Raw genomic sequence first — 19,938 nt, forward strand, 5'->3', positions numbered from 1 at the left:
AGAACAGAGATTGTATAGCAGCTATGTGGGCTCTTGCTGGCACTAGTGCTGGGACCACTGGCTGCCTCTGAATGCCAGGACCCAGCACTAAGCCCAGGAGCTGAAATAATCATGGCTTCCAATGTTTCTATAGTTGTTGCTTCTGTTTACATTGGGAGTGTAGTGATGTCATGGCGCTTCCCCTGTGTAAGGAGGCCAGAATACAGATGTTACAGCTCATTCCGTATCTCCCTGCAGTAAAAGATCACTGCTATAGTGATCTATTTCTGATCACTACCAGTTTGATTGCATAGTCTCCACTGACAAGATCCAGACCCCCCTTAAAAAAAAGACTATGTACCTTCTAACTATAGATGGGGTTTTGGAAGAACAGGTCTGGGAGACATATTTAGTTCTAAATACTGGATACTGTATCCATCTGCAATGCCCATGCACACATTCTTGCTCCTTTACTCGCTAAAAATTCCCTGAGCCTACAGCCTTCCACAAAAGAAGGAACACATGTGGTCAAAATTCTAATCACTTTATTGTATACTTTATTTGTGTTTTATTATGCAAACCTTGCGACATTCTATACCCTTGTTAATTGTTTGTTCATAACCTTTAATAAGAACTATTTAAATCGAAAGTGTAAAAAAATTGTAAAATTAAAACGTATAAAAAAATGATAGAAAAATAATATTCAGTATACACAAATATGTGTATTAACATGTCTATATTTATTTCCTAAAATAAATAAAAATATTCCCTCTCCAGATTAGTTCCCAGGTCGTACCAATTATGTCTGATGACCAGTTTGACATTTGTGTTTACTGTGCAAATTCATATATAAGTGAATGCAATGTCATTTGCATTTTTAGCGATCACTAACAAATAGGGTCGACGTCCTGCTAATTTGTGCCCTTGTCAACCCAACTTAATCTCAACTTTGGGCTATGCTAACAATCTACATGAACATTTTTTATCCCCTAATCAGCTGACTTTATTGATTACAAATATGAGGGAGGCGCTCATAAAAGGGTATGTAGGGAGATGGATGGGGAGAGGTAGATGCTGGACCAGCATAGAGCGTTATTAGACACTAACAGAAGTGGAGAGGTCTATGACATGCAAGCTGTGCTAGGGAATTGACTCTTCCTGGAGTAGTCAAATTTTCTAGCATGTTCAAAGGCACATTGCAAGTAAATAAAAATAGACATTTTAAAAACCAGCATAACTGTGTATCTCCTATCCTGCTTTGCACATTACTGCAGGAAGCTCTGAGTCATACAAAAACAATTGAAACCTGGCACCTTTTGATTCCCTTCTGATGTAAATATTCTTTCTTTTTGCCACCTGATAGCGCTGTGCACATAGCAGTTACAGAATATGATTGTGTAGAACTAATAATAAATCAGAAAAACAGATTCGAGTTGTTAGGTTTCCTAGGGAACAATTTTGCATGAACAGATCTAAGCAGGTACAATTTTTAATGCAACATAATTACAGCACAGTTATGCAAATGTTTATTATTATTGGCTGAATTTAACGTTCCTAAATTATCATTTAAAATATTATACACATTACTGGTCTTTTATTTTGTATTCCATTTTGTTTTGCACACGTAAAATTATTTGAGAGTATACACATTTCTGCAAACTGGCAAAAAGGGACAAATTCATATTAGCAGTATGCCAATGTCAAGTTCCAGTTTGGGAATAAAACGCAGCCATCACTTATAAATAACTTTTTAAAAATATAATGCATTGATAATATATGTATAACTTTTATATAGCAACTCTTTATCGTATTGGAGTCAAAAGGAGCCCTTTATACTACCAAACGCAACAGTCCCAGTCCTCAGGAACTGGTACATATCCCAGATATGCTAGTAACCAATAACACTGATCAAATTACTGTAAATACATAAAGCCAAAAACTTTTTTTTTTCAGTTTTGGATAGCGTTGAGAAGGATTAGAACACCTGTTAGGTTTTTATTGCGGTCTCCAAATGTCCTGGTGATCGTTATCACCAAGAGTGAAAAAAAATCTCAACTTATGAGTTGTCACCAGAACAGGAATAAAAGGGAAATCTTCCAATGGGGACACTAGTTCTGGTGACCCTGCTGACCACCAGGGATTTCTCTCACTGCAGGAATTTTCTCTTACTTCCTGTTGTGACTATGGGCCGGGAAATGAAGGGAAATCACCCCAGTCCAACCCAAAATTACATAAACACAGGAGAGATTGGAAATGACCACCTATTGCACTAGTATATACATGAAATGAAGACCTTTCTTTTAATTTAAAATTTTAGAAGTAGGCTGGCCAGCCTGATGCTGGGGAATATGTTTTAAGCAACTGTAGCAAATTGCCCCTCCATGCTTACTCTTGTTATGAACTGATGTGATAGTTTGATGCGCACTAGAAAACATATGCTGTTTGTGGGTCTTGTCTTGGTCTAAAGTCAGCTCTAAATTAGGCTCAATCCACTTTTTGAACCTGATCATGGTAATATACATTTCTTCTTTTTCCTGTGTGCCGTTTCCAGAAATATGTTTAAGGGTAGGTTCACACCATTTTCCAGACCAGATCTCGAACACAGTGCATTGCGTTTTTGCCGCGTTTGGAAATGTTTTATTTTCATTTATTTTTGATACGTTTTTATGCGTTCCAGTGCATTCCAGACCAGACAAAATAGGATAATCAGTATTTTTCTGGTCTGGCCTGGAACGGACTGCGCCGGTGTGAACAGAGGCCAGAAATAGCATAGGGATACATTAGGATGCATTTTGGGTCCGGAAAGAATCTGGTCTGGAGATGATCCGCACATGGTGTGAATGGGCCTTAAATGTAGTTAAGCAGTTTATTATTGTTATTATTATTAACATGATTAGTGTGCCACTAATGATTTGATTTAAATGATATGTAAAAATATATTTTTTTAATTGGATAAAGTAGAAAATAGTTAAAACCCCATGGGGGGAATTTATAAAAACTGGGGCAAAATCTCCAAACTGGGGCAGAATCTCCAATGCGCAGCGGCTCCAAAATCTGGAGCCGCTGTGCATGGCAACCAATCAGCTCCTCTCTTTAGATTGTTCAGTTAAGATTTGAAAATGAAAGAGAGAAGCTGATTGGTTGCCATGCACAGCAACTCCTGATTTTGTCTGCTCCAGGTGTGATACATTCCTCCATGTGTTTTTTTTTAAAATCCATACCTGTCCCAATGGCAGATTCCCCCTCACTTCCTGTCTAGTTTAGAATGATTTCTTTTTACTACTTGTCATTTCTACAAAAGGAAATCCCCTCTTGGACAACTATCACCAGAACACAGGTCCTATTGGGAAAAAAACATTTCTTCACTTTTATGCACTTTTAGTCTCTATCACAGTAGTCACCAGAACAAATAGGAAGTGCATTACTCTAGTAGGGGCACAGACAGCAATAAAATCTGACAGTGGTTCTATCCCCTCACCACTCTAAAACTACAAGAAAATGGGCTTTAGATGCACTGTAAGCTTATCTCTCCTGCTCTCCTTCAGGCTGACACCTTTACACATCTTCTTGTGTTGATTTAAACCATGTTGGTTCCTACTGTAACTGGCATGCCATCAAATCAAAACAAATACAAAAAAATTGTAGTTTGATTTTTAGAATACAGAGCAATCTATTGAAAAAGCTTACCTGGTAAATCTGAGAAGAGAAGGATACATTCATTAAATCCATTTGCAAGAAGTCTGACTCTTAGCTGTTGTAAAATAGCCACTCCAATGCAAAATGGAAAAGAGGCGTTCCCTAGTAGCAAGGTGTCCCACAAATGGAATATTTTGTGCAAAGGAAAAACATCTATAAAATAAAAGAATAAAGGGTTTATTTGGATTATTAAAGTATAACACAAGAACACTACTTTGTTTTTAAATTGTCATATCAATAGATTCTGTTACAGCCTCACATCATCGTGTCTAATTAGATGGCATCATAATACAGAAGACATAGGACTGGAAATAACGTTGTCTCTTTTTTTCTAACACTATTTATTAAGTGACATTCACCAGATATTCTATGTACAGTAGGTGCATGTGTTTTAAACTACAGGGAGTATTAGAACTGCCTGTGGATGCCAGGTGAAGGTCACAATCACCTCTTTAAAAATATGCCCCTGAGAATTTTACATGCAGGCATATCTTCCAGTAAATACAAAGATGAACTGAATTCTAACAGTAATATAACAATTTTTCTCAATATGGAACTCTGGAAGCTTGACTATAAACCTAAGCTCAGTGTATAACATCACGGCTGGTAGTGTTTTTGTTAATGTTTTTATTTTTGGGTTCCATTTGTTTTCTCATCTTGCTGAAATCTGCTAGTGTTATAAGCATAATAAGCCCAATTAGTACTAAAGTTGCCTGGTAGTTTCCAAATAATAAGTGATATCAGCATTGTAAGCAATAACTTGCAGTACTATGGGGCATATGAAGAGAAGGATGTTGATAAGCTTGCATGAAATGTTTACAGCTTAGTCACAGATAACTTTACTGTGAATGTAATGTAAATGGAGTATGCAAGTGCAAAGAAAAAAAACTGTGAGACATGTTTTGGTTTCTGTGATTGCTACTAGGACTGGCATATCACATGATATATTTATTTCCTTACTCCTGTGCATTTTCAACTCTACTGCTGCAGCTTAGAAGTTAATAATAGACCATCATGTGCTGAGAGGACTACAATTTCTTCACAGTAGTGTATTACATATTTAGTTAAGCACGTCTGCTGATGAGACAAATTTGGAATACTTTGGGTGAAGGGCAATCAGTTAAACATACTAAACATTAAACATTAAATCATAAAACAACTAACGTTGCACGGTTGAGTTAAAAAAAACGAATTGACTTCGTGATCGGCCCTCAGCCTGTTACTACGCATGCACAGGATTTCTGATCAGTCTGCGTGTCCGCAGTGGCAGGCTGAGGGCCGATCACGCTGGCGCTGTGCACACAGGAGACGTGGGCAGATCCCGGAGAACTTGCGGTATCTGGCCAAGGGACTGGTACAGTAATGAATGCTGCTAAGGATTTATGTGAGGGGAATGAGGTGTCTGCAGGGTGGGGGTCGTGTCGCCATATTGGCAGATCTGTTTGGCCGGCCTCGATGCCGATTGGCTGGGAAGACGGCTTCCCGGCCAATCAGCATCGAGCTGACCAAACAGAATGGAGTCGGCTTCCCGGGCAATCAAAAAGCCCGGCAGTGGGCAATGACACGCTGCCTGGCTCCCTGATTGCCCGTGAAGCCGGCTCTTTGCTACTGGAAGTACCGGTATCAGTACTCGGTATGGGTGAGTACCGAAATATTAATGTCGGTACTCGATACCGAAAAACCGGTATCAGTGCATCCGTAGTGATGATTATTATTGTAAAATAATAAAAATGACACCAGGGGACATAATAATAATGACGCCGGGGGACATAATAATAATGACAATGGGGGGACATAATAATAATGACACTGGGGGGACATGCTCAGGTATCATTATTATTATTGTTGCTATTCTATGCAGTGGTAGGTGGCAAATTATCCACACATTTACCATGAAAGTAGAATTATGGGGAGAGTGAAATGTGCTCTTCCCCCTAATTACTGAAGCTGCCACAGGATGGCTCTCTTGATAGAGAACTGAGCGATCACATAACCGCTGATCACTCAGTTCCTGCACTCACTCTCTCTGCAGAGAGCGGTGACTGTCAGTCACGGCTCCTCGCAGGAATACCCCCCCTCTCTGATCCTCCAATGCTGACTGGAGGGATGGATGGGGCGGACACAACCTCTGGAGAGGTAGAGTCAGCTGTCAATCAGGTGGTGGGGTGGATCTTGACAATATTTTTTAGATCCATCCCAGCTGCAGCGCTGCTCTGTCAGCATATAGCGGGCAATATTGCATGGGGGGTGTGGTGGGGGGCCCAAGAAAATGTTTGCCCGGGGTCCAATCAATATTAAAGACGGTCCTGACCAATGAACAAAGGTCAGAGTTCACCACTAGTGTGCCATACATCGGGCTTCTTAGCATCAATTTTTTTTTCCTCTTGCAGAGTGTGGAAATGGTAAGTATGAGAGTTCAATCATTAGGCATTTGTGTTTAATCATTAATGCCTAGGATTCCTTGAAGGAAATTGTGCTTTACTGTACGTTTTCACATCTTTAAAATACCGATGTGCCTAGAGAGATTAACTGAAAGATGAAAACGTCTTCATAGGTGTTCTGTATTGTGAATCCCCACTTCTTCAATAATGAATGAGAAAAACACCTCAGGATCTGCCTACGATAAAGAGAGATGCACGGAGAGACGTGAAGAAATTTTTATTTTCATTTTACAAGGCTGCCGGGTGGCAATGTGCCAGCGCAACACACTTCTGGCTCTATCCGTCCCAAAGCAGCTTTTTAAGCTTTGCTACAAGAACCCTAAATTACTTCTCAAAAGTTCATTGGCTCCCCTGCCTGAGAAATTAACCCATCGATCAGTTTGATGTTCTACCAAATGATAATTGTCCCATAAAACAAACCGGATTAGCCATTTTGAGGGTCCGTGCACGCAAAGCCAATATTTTCGTTCTGGGTAGAAGCTGGTGGGTCACATTTCTTGAGTGTTATGTTTCTTTAGAACTCTTGCAGTGAAGTCTCTACATGTGAGGTGTAAAGACTGCTCCCTGTCACACTGTGAAGTTTACTACTCCCTGTTGGATTTTTATGTTGCAATACATTTTATGTAAACAGTACAAAAGTTCAAAAAGAGAAATGAAGCAGAAGTAACAATGGCAGTGCCAGCTTATTAGCAAGAAACCATATGGCCTCACTCAAGGGCCTGTTACTAAGATAAGAACAGGTTAGACACTGCTACCGTCAGAACAGAGGGGGATATCTCCTAAGCCTAAACAGGAAAACAACAAATATAAAGACAAAAAACTAAGCTGATCTCTTTTGGATTTTACTTTAGGTTTCAATACAAAGATTGGGGAAGAGGATGGAGTAGTCTAGCTCCAACATTACAGCTGGCCATACACCGCTTAGATTTTCGAAAGAACTTTCATACGAAAGATCTTTACTTCAACTGTCTATTAGTTGATGGGGTCAAACCAGCGATTGTTTGGACCACAGTGATGGAAACACTCGAAACAGCAGGATGGAAATTTTTTCTAAAATGAATGAACTTCTAACACTGAATGTGGTTTTGTTCGGGAACTTCATTTATTCCAAAATCGAACGTTGAAATCAAATGAAATTTCGATAGACATTCGTCAAGTGTCTGATGGCATTATCGGGCGGTAAAGAGAGATCTTTTGTATGAAAGTTAGTTTGGAAAGCTACTAGTTCATTGCGAGCTTATGTACGCCGCTGCATGGTAGGTTTAAAAAACTGATTATTCTGTTTAGATCTAATCATTTGAGTCCTGAAGAGATAAAATAAGCCAGTAGATGATTTAGTCCACCAGTATCTGTAAACAATATAGCAGTTTTCCCACAAACAGATGTCTACCAGCATAAGTTATGGTTTGAGAAAAAAAGGGACACACATTTAGGGGTAGTGGTAATTAATGTATATAACTTAAGGGTTACCCAAGATAAACTGACAGAAGCCAAATATTTTCTGTTAAAATGGGCAACCTAATTTATAATAAAGTTCCATTGTGCTAACATCTTGGTAACCTAGCTTCTATCATGATTCCACTAATCTAATGTGCAAATATGGTGACTATATTACTATTAGTAGGCAGAAAAGTAAGTCATAAAATACAGCAGCACAAATAATTTATTAGTGCAAATATATCAGAACTGTCAGATCTTGGTGCAGGCATTGTAAGGACTTATACTTTTATGCTGACTTGATCTCTAAAACTCCCTGAAAGTTATCTAAACCCAAAAATAAAAATTGAATATATTGCAGCCTATAAACTCTTAGTTGTGGTGGCTGCTTTCATTTGACTATTTTAGGCTTTTTTCACCTTTGTACTGTCATTCTGTCAGTGTGTTCTTTGGTCGAACATGAACAAAGCAATATAAATAATTGGCTCCTTTTGTTGCTGTGCTCAGGTATCAAACACTTAGGGGTTTATTTAAAACCTGTCTGCCTATTTCTATGCCTATTTCTTTAATAAATTTTGTCTACTGCAGGGGTGGGCAACTCTGGCCCTGCAGCTGTGCTTTCGCTATAAACCCCAACATGCCTCTGGGAGTCATGCTGGAGTTGCCCATCCGTGGTCTACTGCAACAATTAAAAGACTACATGGTAAAGTATCACTCTGCCTCAGCCCACTAATATATTTCTGTGCCTCTGACAATGTTGCCTCGATATAAATCTGTGCAGTACTACCTATCATGGTAAATTTGACTATTCTCATTATCTTTTCTGGAATGCCTGATCTCTTATAGCAGTACCTATGTTCATATGATACTAGCATATATTACTCTTAAAACAACAGATAGTATTTTCAGCTATTGGGGAGCATGTGATGTTCTCCCCTTCCTACCACAATGTAGTGCTGGTGCATGGGTAGCCAACTGCTGCCATGTGGAGGCAGGGAAAGAGCACTTAGCTGACTAAATGTAAGCTTCAAACAGATAGACTTGGATCATGTTTGGGCCTGCCAGAGAAGATGTTAGAAAGCTAATGATGTATTGCTAGCTTTGCAATACAATTCGTTGAGGAAAGGTCCGAACCTCTTAGTTTTGGTTCCCAAAACATGTTTGCAGATACACCTTCTTTCCACTCCCTCAAACACCTTTTCACAAACCCTTTCTGCATTGCTTACATGCAGTCTTCATTTATTGCACACTTCTCTTTTATTCTCCACCACTTTTTCAGTGAGTGATTTGCGATAATTTCCTACTTTCTTACTTTTTTACCTATGCAATTGAGGTTTGCTGGTTTACTATCTTGTAGTATTTGAGGTTTGGTTGGAACAGGGTCTCACCCAAAAAAAGATGCTCAGTTATTACCATCTGATCGGGATTATTTGATTCCCGCTGTCTAATTGTACAATTTTTGCAATGTTACAATAAGTTCACACCTAGGCGATTGAGCTGGTGAGCTGTTTTTACGCGTTTTGTTTGCGTTTTGTCGCGTAGTTTTCAATGCATACAAATGTCTATAAGACCCAAACCGCACAAAAACCACCGGAAAATAGCTCCAGCTCCTTTTTGCTTAAGAGGCGATTTCAACCGCTCGACAAATCACAAAGGTGTGAAGTTGTGAACAGCTTCCATAGACTTGATTGCAAATCTCTGTTTTGTGCGGTATAGGTGTGAACCTAGCCTAAATGTTGAATTTGACAACATGCTAGATTTACAAAATATACTACTGAAAACACATTAGGTTTTCTTTATTTATGGATTAAGGATGTTTTAACCATTTGCCGTCCGCCCGTTGCAAAAAAACGGATGGACGGCTTAGTCGCATTGGTGGGTTGCCGTCTATAGACGGCATTTTTTTTCTGCTTGCGCGCGCCCCGGGCAGAAGAATCCTGTTTGATGTGTAAAGCCGTTACCGGCTGTTTCACATATACACGATCAGCGGCTCTATAGCCTGATGAGTTAAAAAAAATAAGTCACATATAATAACAGTAAAACAAACAAAAATGTTTAAGTACCCCACCCCACGTTTACGCACATATAAACGAAAATACACGTCCGGTGCACCAGCGCGCGAAAACGACAATTGCGCTACAAAAAAAATTCGGTAATTTTCCCTTAATATAGTAAAAAATAAAAACCCATAGTGGTGAATAAATACCACCAAAAGAAAGCTCTATCAGTCCCCATAAAATGGTATAAAATGTATTTCAGTACAGCGCTGCATGACGGAATAAACGTCAGTCAAAGTACCGCAGCACTGAATACTGAAAAATGGCCCGGACAGGAAGCGGTGTAAACACCGCGGACTTCAAGTGGTTAAGGGCTGGTGCCTAGGTAATCTGTGACCACGTGGCAATCATGTGCAATACCACGCGGTCACGGAATCGCCCATCACAGACGGTCGCGCTGTGGATGCCATTATTTTCTAATGACATCCCAGTCGCACCTGGCAGCTCACCCAGTTTTCTGCCGCGATTCCGCCTGTGCATCCGAACATGATCACGGCTAGCCACGCATCGTGTATCGCAAAAAAAGAAGGTACATGAACATAGTTAGGGCTGTATGTATTCACCTGAAATAAATTTAATTATTGATATTTTTCATGAACTATGAGTCAGCTTTAAGCCCCAGCTCCTACAAATTCTAAGCCATGCCCCTTGTCATTTAAATGTCAGAGCCCCTACATCCCCCTGAGGTTCAGACATTTTACTGTTAAATGGCAGAAGATAGAGGTAATTGGGGTTTACTGTGGCAGAGGTGAACAGCTTTGCTAAGGGGAAAAAAGGGCCATTTTACAGAGAAAAGAATAAACAAATTCCAAACTGATAAATATCTCTTGCATGAAAAATAAAAATAAATAACTGCATGTTAATCAGATTAATGCCTTTCAAAACATATTACTCATGTACCTGAGCCCTGATCATGAAAGAAAATAGATTTTAAACAATACATCCTAAATCATCGAGACAAATGGTAAATGCCAAAGACAGCGTTTAATCTATCAGAGTCAATGATGAGTATAATTAGAACTTACTGTATTAAACAAATGTAATGCCAAAACTGACAATTCCCAGTTACACAGATGTTGTTATTTAAACTAAAAAAAGTACAGCCAAATTTTTAATCTGTGAATGACAGGTGAATTATTAAATGGTATTAAACACTTCTAGACAGCAGCTTGTCTGGTAACTATGAGTGCATTTACTACAGCTTGAAGCTATTAAGCAATGTAATGTAACTGGTTAAAAAAAAAACCTCTCCACCAAAAGCCATTCATTTCACTTGGATGGAGGGTAATGGGCTGCCATGGATAGGAATATTTCTTGAGTGTCTATGAGGGGACTGCTAAGTGGCAATTACTTTACTGCCCATTTTTCCTGAAACATATGGCATTGCATAGAGAAAGGTGTGTGTTTTTTTCTGAGGAAAAGGAAAAAACAAAAAGGTTATATTAGATTGTTCTGTGTGCTTTTGACCCTGCAGCTCTTATAATGAGTGTCATACAGAATTAAATTTATTCTAGTATGGCAGTCAAAAAAACATAAATTAAAAAATGATGAGACGAAAAATTCATTCTTGGCTACTGACCAGATTCAGTTCATACTGGCATGTTCAGATTGGTATGAAGCCTTAGCTTTCTTCATCCCTCCCTGCATATGCCCAGTGACGAAGTCTAAGCCCCTGGGAAACACAACCAATATTTCCCATTAAAGAGGAACTTTACCCATATCTTCAAAATAACAAGGCACCTTTAGAAATGTTTAGTAATGACAATCTACAAACAGAGACACTATATGCTCAAAAGTATTGGGACACCCCTCCAAATCATTGTATGCAGGTATTCTGTGAAATTTCCATGCTACTAAATATTCCACGGTCAACTGTTAGTGGTATTATAACAAAGTGGAAGCAACTGGGAACAATAGCAACTCAGCCATGAAGTGGTAGGCCACAGTGCGCAGAAGTCGCCAACTATCTGCAGAGTCAATAGCTACAGACCTGCAAACTTTGTGTGGCCTTCAGATTGGCACAGCAACTTTGCAGTGGTAATTCCTGAGCTTGAGACTGAAAGCTTGAACACAGCTCAATTTTTTTCTAAAACAACATTAATTTACTACACCACCTATAGAGTGTTAGGGAGCTAAAAGTCTGTGAATCAGAACACTTAGGCCCCAAACATTTTGGAAAACCATTGTTTTCAGCAAGCAAAGGTGTAATACAATGAACATCCTAGAGATTTCCAACTGCAATTTAGGCGCCAGGAAGGATTTTCCATTGCTAAGGCAAACTGAACCACCCTTTAATTGTATCTTTAACCTTAAGCAAAAAAATATAACTGGTTTTTTTTTGTAAGTGGCCCACTTTTGCTTTGGGTTTTCTTCTTCAGGTACTAGGCAGGCACTTATACTCAGTTTTTGCATTCCCTAAAATTATTAGATAAGCCATTAATGAATTTAAAATGTTACTTGCTCCCTTTTGGGAGCATTTAATTATATCTGTTTGATAAGTGCAAAAATACCTGGTGATCCTGCCAGAAATCCAGTGTGCTTGCGAGTTCATCTACACATCTCACGGAGTCTTATAAGCCCTGCCGAGTTCAATTCTAAGACTACAGAAAACCTCCCCCATATGTTATGTAAATGAAGATATGAGGTTTTCTGTAGTCCCAACCTACTTTCTGTCCTAGGGAGACAACTCCACCCTTCTATAGATACATTACCGTAAGATAGCATTGTCACCCTAGAACAAGAAGTGTGTTACTGGCAAGATCATTGGGTGAAAAATAAAGAAAAAAAAAGCCTGAAAAAACTGTAAGCTGTCACAAACTGTTTATCCTTGGGTTTGGATACACTATAAATCAGGCTAACCAGTGTTAACTACTGGCATATATTCTTACAGCACTACCTGATCAGTGGATTTAAGGAAATGTCACTGCCCTCTGTCTTTCACAAGCCATTCTGCCCATTACAACAGTTTAATGTGAGCCTCACCACAGCACTGCTGACCTCTCCAAGACATTTTCTCTTTCAAAGATGTGATAATTGCAGCTAGGAAGCATTGGCCTTGATTTTTTACTTAACCTACTAAGAAGCAGCTTTTCATTTCAAGTGTAATTCAGAGAAGTGCAAATTGCTTTCTAAAGTGAGTTTAGCTAATGCTAAAGGAGAAGATTCTCTCTTGTTCTGGCTCCCACAAAAGCAGCGTGATTTATTTGGGGATTCTGCTCATGCTAGGATGATGCAAGCAATTCCGGGATCTAGCCATTAATTGTTTAATCAAACCTGACAAGAGTTCCTCCTGCGACCCGCTCTCTGCATGAGAAACCGGTAGAGTTATAAGACAGGAAACCTTTAGCGAGAAACAGCCAGATCAGCAGGCGTGAATTCGGCCTTGTAGGATTTAATCTTCCACCTTGATTGAACTCCTATTACTCCAAAGTCCTCTTATTCCACTGAGACCCCGCTTATTCCTTTTCCACTACAATCTACCTCTCAGTTTCAATTACACCTCCACTTATATCTGTCTGCAGCCTTTAACCCCTTTGTATCCATCCAGTGTGTGCTTCAACTGACAGCCTCTAGATGTATGCTGACATTTAATATCTGTGATCAGTAAATATGAAATACCTAGCAATAAAGGAATGCAATTGTTAAGAATGCCTGTAGACAGGAAAAAAAAGTGTGACATAAAGCCATAGCAAAGAACATAAGAATAAAATGACAATACTGTGACTTACGTGTGAACATTGTCAGAAACCACGGAATTGCATATAGCTGGAGGAGAACAAAGACATAATCAGTCTATGAACAATGAGATCTCAAACCAATATGTATAACCAGTATGCCAAAATTTTCCTTAATTTTGTTAGCGGTAGTATGTAAGACATTTTCGTTAGGAATGTTGCAGCAAAGTGACATTAGACAAAAAAGAAAAACAATAACTTTTTTTTTTTTACAGATCGCAGAAGAAAAAAAAAAGAAAAGCGTGGGGTTCTCCCCCAATTGATATCCGACCTTTTAGGTAGGAATGTTAGGAGGGACCCCTCCCCCAAGCTAAAAATAAAAAAGGTGCGTGGGGTTCCCTCCAAAAGTCATACCAGGCCCTTTAGGTCCCCAAAAAATGGGGGGAAAAACTGTGAGGTCTCTCCTAAAGTTCCTACCAGACCCTTGATCCGAGAACAGGCCGGGAAGGGCAGGAAAGGAGGGGGGCATTGAGACCCCCCCCCCTCCCTGCACCAGACCAGGCCATGTGCGCTCGGCATAGGGAGGGTGTCCCCATGCCAATGGGAACAAGGGCCTCTTCCCCAAAATCCTGGCCCGGCAATTGTGGGGGTCTGCGGGCAGGGTGGCTTATTTGCATCAGGGGACCCCTTTAATTAAGGGTGCACCCAGATGCCGCCCCCTCCGTTTGAATGTGTAAGGGGTATTTGTACCCCTACTCATTCAATAAAGGATTAAAAGTAAATGTAAATAAACACACCACACATTTTGAAAAAGTCCTTGCTTATCTCAAGGCATTCACCCACTATGGGCCATGAGACAGCGATCAGGCTGGTCACTGAAGCACAAAGCAGTGATAGTGATAAGTTAAAGCACATGAGGCTACCCCTAACACGGATGGGGGGTGTTCTTACAGAAGTGCTTTAAATTTATGCTGGCCAGCTTAAGAAAAGAAAGAATTTAATGAAGAGGAGTTTACATAATAATCAGACCCTTGGAAGATCCTTTTACCACCTAACATATTAGCCATTGTTGAATGCCTGTTAGGCATGTTGACCATAACTAGCCAATGGTAGTACAATTTACAAAAAGCTAAATTTAAAAAAAAAAGTCTCTTTTGCCATCATAAACAACATATACAACATGGAAATTGCCTATTTCACAATAGTTTTTGCTGTAGAAAGGCCAAGGTGACAGAAAGAGAAATGCTCTTTCTCTTTCTGCCAAAATCTAGTGGCTCTAGTAGAGCGCATGAAGAAGATTTCTATTTGCAATTTTGGCTTGAGGGGTATGTCTTAATCTTTAACAGTCCTCTGCTCACATTAAATTAATTTCAATAGGAGCTAGGGGCTATTTTGCCATTTGTTATAATAAGAGTTGCAAACTAAACATAAGGTTTTTTTTTAATACATTTAAAACATTTTTTTTTTAGATTTGGATAGAGTGGTGAGAGCTTAGAATCCCTGTCAAGTTTTTATTGCTTTTTGTGTCCCTGTTAGGCAGATTCACTCTCTCTAATTGTCCTGAACACCAATGCCACTGGGAATGAAAGGGAAAACCCAAAATTTTGCGTTGCTACCAGAACAGGAATATAGAGAAAATCATCCAATGGGGACACTTGTTCCCATGACAACTGTCCAAGAGGGGATTTCCTTTACATTGGAAATATAAAATTTTACTTCCTGTTAGATGGACAGGAAATGAAAGGAAATCTCCATAATGAGACAGCCCTCCCCTATTCTATCTAAAATTAAAGCAAAAATTCAAATTAAAAGCAGATATATTTTAAGCTAACCCCCCTCCCCCCCAATATGGCTTACTGAATAAGGCAACAAACAACACGAAACGTGCATCACATAATCACTTAACAACCAATCTTATCTTTCACTTACTGGAAAGCTAATATTTTTTACAATGTTTACATTGTCACTGATCTTTGCAACTCTTTATTTGGTAAGTGTAAACAACATATGAGCATTACATGTACTGCATGTGAAACAGACATCAGAGATTCTAGCTTTAAAGGGAAATTACAATTTCTTAATGTGCCTGGCGGTAGCTTGGTAGTGCAAAGAAAGGATTCTGGAGGAAATAAGTCCTGTTTACTAGAGTGTACTATGCAGAGAAAACATGTATAAATGATCATTGTGATTTAAGTGTTTCAAGCATTTTGTGGCCATGGACAAGAGCCTTGGAGAGCACTTGTCAGTTAACAGGTGCAGGAAGTTTTTTCTTTCAGATCCAGATGATGTTAAAAGAAAAAGCAAAAGGCTTACTTCCCTGTTGTTACTGTAAAAGAGTCAGTAAGTTCAAGAGGGAAGAAAGCCATTATTGTAAGATAATAAATGTGGGATGGGTATTGAAATGAGTTCCTGTTCAGCCAATAAGGTCAAGGTTAGAACATACAGTCAAGTTCATTTGACAAAATTTGCCTTACAATGCGGTGCAATACCAGTCTGGAAGTTTTCAAAAATAGACAGTAGAATCCAGCCAGCACTGTTAACACCATATTTACATTTTCTGTGAGGGCCAGCTAGGAATGAAGGCAATAGCAAGATAAGGCACAAAGGCCAGCATGCACCCAACATGGATAAGTAAAATAAACATTGCGTTTCGTCACCAACCTAAAAAAAACTACAGGTGAAATAAATAAGTATTTCAAATGCTTACTTTGAGGGGTTTTTCTCTACCATGAACAATTTTTTATTCACTTGCAATGTGCCTAGCAAATTTGACTTCTTCAGAAAGAATCAATCCCCTAGCACAGCCCCCTCTCTTATTGCACCCTCTCCTCTGCCGCTTCCCTAAATACATCACTTTTTATGTAGTTCCTGGGGGAGAAGTGAAGTGGAATACTATAGAATGTCACTCGAATAACACCCCTGTGTCTGCTGGGGCCACTGTAATCACATTTAAAATGGCAGTGCCTAGGAACTGTCTGTTAGTAGACCAAGAAACCAGATAAAAACTTGCAGGATAAAAAATACAAGGAGTTTATTAAAAATAACAATAAACAAAATGGCAAAAAAACAATGGAGAAAGTCCAGGACGTTGTCGTTGTCAAGCCAGAGGTCAGACACTGAAGCAGGTAGTCAGCTAAACATCAGGGAACACTGAGAGCAGGATGAATGGAAACAATAGCCAGAGTCAGAAACCAAGAGATCAGTCAGCCAGAGCCAAGGTCATACACAGAGAACAAGAACAAATGCAGAGCACTTGGTAAATCAGAACACACGAAGGGCAGAGAATACATGGACAAGCTGATGGTTAAATAGTGAACTGGTGTTGCATCTTCTCTGTAAGACAGGAAGTTTGCCAAAAAAATGTTTGCTAGCTGTTCCAGAATGACGATGTTTATGGGTTTGTGCATAACAGGGCGCAAAAAAGGAATGAACAGTGTCATACACACTGAAACAGAAGACAAGCTGCAGCTCAATTGGACAAAGTAGGGTAAGAAACCCTGACACTGTCTCAGGGCTTTTACATGTCTACACATGGGAGGCTTTCACAGGTAAATAGCACGCATATGATACATTAAATACTCATATAAAGCTCATGCAAATGGCCACCTTTGGCGTTACAACATATATTCCAGCGTATACTCCTTGCTAGGGACACACAGGTGCTGCATACAGCCTCCCATAGAAGTCAACGGCTGTATGCAGATATATGTCAGACAAAAACCCCGAAAGTAGACTATCTACGACTGTCAAAGGCCCCATTCACCCCAGATTCGTTGTGTTGCAATACATTTTTAACACATGCTAATGGAAAGACACTGAAAGATGAATGGGACCAGTTCACACCGCTGCAAACTGTTGCAGTGCGATGAAAAAAAAAGAGTATGCTTTTTTTTTCAGCTCAAAGTAACGGAACAAAAACAGATATAATCGCAAAGCAACAGAGGTAAAAAAATAATAATAATACATAAATGTTTGTCCACTCAAGACATATTAATTAAAATAAAGATTGGCAAAAAAAAGAAAAACATATTTTAAAAATGCCACAGAACGGAAGTCAAGGCTTACGTCCTATTTTGATGTAAATGGGCCCTAAATGCATAAAAATGCATTTCAAGCACAAATCTCACTTTTTGCTATAAGGCTACTTATCTATACAGCAACTTACAATATATACTACTTGAATAGCATGCTTTCAAAATGGATAATCATGGAATTAAATATAAAACATTGCTCCTAGGTACAGCTGATCTTAAAAATTAGCTTTATCTATCTGCATTATACAAATATAAACAACTATCATACAAAAGACAAAACCCGACTAGTTTCATGACAATACACTTTGTATGCAGCTCACTATTGGTTATTCAACTTAAAAATACTTTATTGGTTCAATATGAAGTTGTGGAGGCCAGCCCTCAACTTTAAAGAGTCTGTTTAGCCAAAATTTATATTTAAATTTTGATAGGTGTCAGAGTTAAAACGGCTGACAAGTTATGATATCTCTTGGAGATAGGTCAGATCTATGTACTTGGGTTTCTGGATTTGGTCAGTACACCTGCTGTGACCATTATAAAGGAGTTCCTACTCTCCTTGTTGTACTGTATATTGATTTTATGTGATATGAAAATGCAAAAGGGCAGTAAAAAAGTTGGGAATTACGGCAAGAAGATCTCATTGTTCGAGTAACCAAGACATATAAAACACCAGTAGCGGACTTCTAGCCAAGCTTCACTTATGGCTTTGGGTCGACTTTAACTGCAAAGGTTTCGATTTTCATATTAGAATGTCCTGGGTTTCAGGGATTGTGAAATAGATCAAAGTGATGTGCATGTACCAGAGAGTGCCTGCTCTTCATTCAGACTGTCATTTATGGAGTCTTTCAATATGGAACATTTTATTCAAAGATCACATAGAAAAAAAGAAGTAAACATAATGCTATAATCTTCAAGGCCTGTGACTGGACAGTGAAAGGAACTTACACTGCTTTGATATTAAAAAAAAATGGTATGTAATAATGAATGCAGTGCTGCATTCATCTGTATGTTGTATGTGGTTGGAATTCAGCTTTAAGCAATATTACTTTTAATTTTTAAATACTATGAAATCTCAGATGCCATAGTATTATTTTCAATCCCCAACAGTATTTTTAAAAATATAGTTTAATTACACTATTTTCTGAGCTACTATGCTGGGTAATGTGTTCACATTTTTTCCAACAAAATATGTGCGATTTACCATTGAATAGCTTTTGCCGTATTTTAAAATACATTTATAGGCACAGAAAAGTGATCGGAAATTTGATTGTGGTCTGGTACACTTTAAAATTACTTTTCTTTTCTTTCTCACAATAACCATATAAATGTGAGAAGCTTTTTTTTAGTACCACAGTGCCCTCTAGCAGTAGTGGATAGTAAAACAAAACATCTTAACAAATATTGCAGGGATAACTTTAATTGTATCTTCTTACATATGCAAAAGAATCTTATAAACATCATTAAAAAAGGCTTAATTATGTTCAGACATACTGGACTAAACACTTCACAAAACACAATGGGTCTTCATTCATCAAACTACAAAAACACTTATTGGTCTGGTCAAGTGGTCTTATCACATGTGCTTATATCACTTTAATCATGAAAGAGAAACAATGTTTGAAGCTTTATTAACTGCTGGAATGCTTCCCTTGCAATTTTAACACCTGCTTACAAAGCTTCCATGCTAACTGAAAACGATCAGAGTATGTTATAACACCTATCTTTAGGTCTCTTTCGAAATCTATGTGTAAAACATGTTATAGTAAAAATTATATGGTATAGTATTTACATTGTAGGAGGATAGGATGAGATAAAGGTTATATTGATATTAAAAGGGGGTAGCATTGAATTCAATGACAGGATAATGCACACAGATTTCATATGCAATAGTAGCATTCTAATTAAGATTTATGTAATCAATGAAAAAGAAAGTGTAACATATATACTGCATAATGAAATGTGTAAATTCAGGAAGGTGGGAATGGTTTGTTCCTTGTGGAACGCAAGAAGATTAATGCTGATTGCCTTCCATGCTGAAGTGCAACATGTGCAGGAGACCGCTCAGTGTAATGATGTTATGAATGGAGGAAATCAATCACCAACACAACCCCAAGTGTTCAATACAGAGCAATGTCTTGGCCTTGGACCATTGTCACTAAGGCTTAAAGGAGAACTATGGGGTCAGTGTTTTTCCCCATAGTTCTCCTTAGGGTAACGGGAGGACACAAACTAGCGTCCTCCCGTTACCCTAAGCTCAGTATACCGAGAGCTAGGTCCTTGATGATAAACCCACAGCAGCCAATTTGAAAGCTTATGATATTACTTTATTCTTTGCTCAACTCAATTACCTTTTAAAGTGATTGTCTGAGAACACTGAAATCACTATTTACCCAGTGCCCTCTTTTTAGTAATATGTAGGTCCTCATGTCCCAAGTGTTCAAACAAAGAGCAATGGGACTTCAAGTGGTTGCTGGACTTCCTGTTCAACAGCAGAAATATTATACCAATACGCCATGTTGCAATGACAAATTTTGCCAATGGGTGACACTGCAGATCATCCACTGCATGGGTGACACTGCAGATATTATTATATATCAATGCCCTGAGAAAACTCAAACTC

At 38.8% G+C, this 19,938-nt stretch overlaps 1 protein-coding gene across 1 annotated transcript in view; it reads right to left on the bottom strand.

The window, feature by feature from the left end:
* The window catches only part of TBCK (TBC1 domain containing kinase), a 194,815-nt gene that overhangs the window by 67,823 nt on the left and 107,054 nt on the right, over positions 1-19,938 (bottom strand). Inside the window, exons 21-22 of the mRNA XM_018554476.1 lie at positions 13,339-13,375; positions 3,667-3,828 (exon numbers count right to left, since the gene is read on the bottom strand). Coding sequence (XP_018409978.1) covers positions 3,667-3,828; positions 13,339-13,375 — 199 coding nt within the window. The remainder of the gene's footprint in view (positions 1-3,666; positions 3,829-13,338; positions 13,376-19,938) is intronic.

The sequence above is a fragment of the Nanorana parkeri genome, unplaced genomic scaffold (assembly GCF_000935625.1).
Source record: "Nanorana parkeri isolate BGI_ZX_2015 unplaced genomic scaffold, ASM93562v1 scaffold161, whole genome shotgun sequence".
Taxonomy (NCBI): Eukaryota; Metazoa; Chordata; class Amphibia; order Anura; family Dicroglossidae; genus Nanorana; species Nanorana parkeri.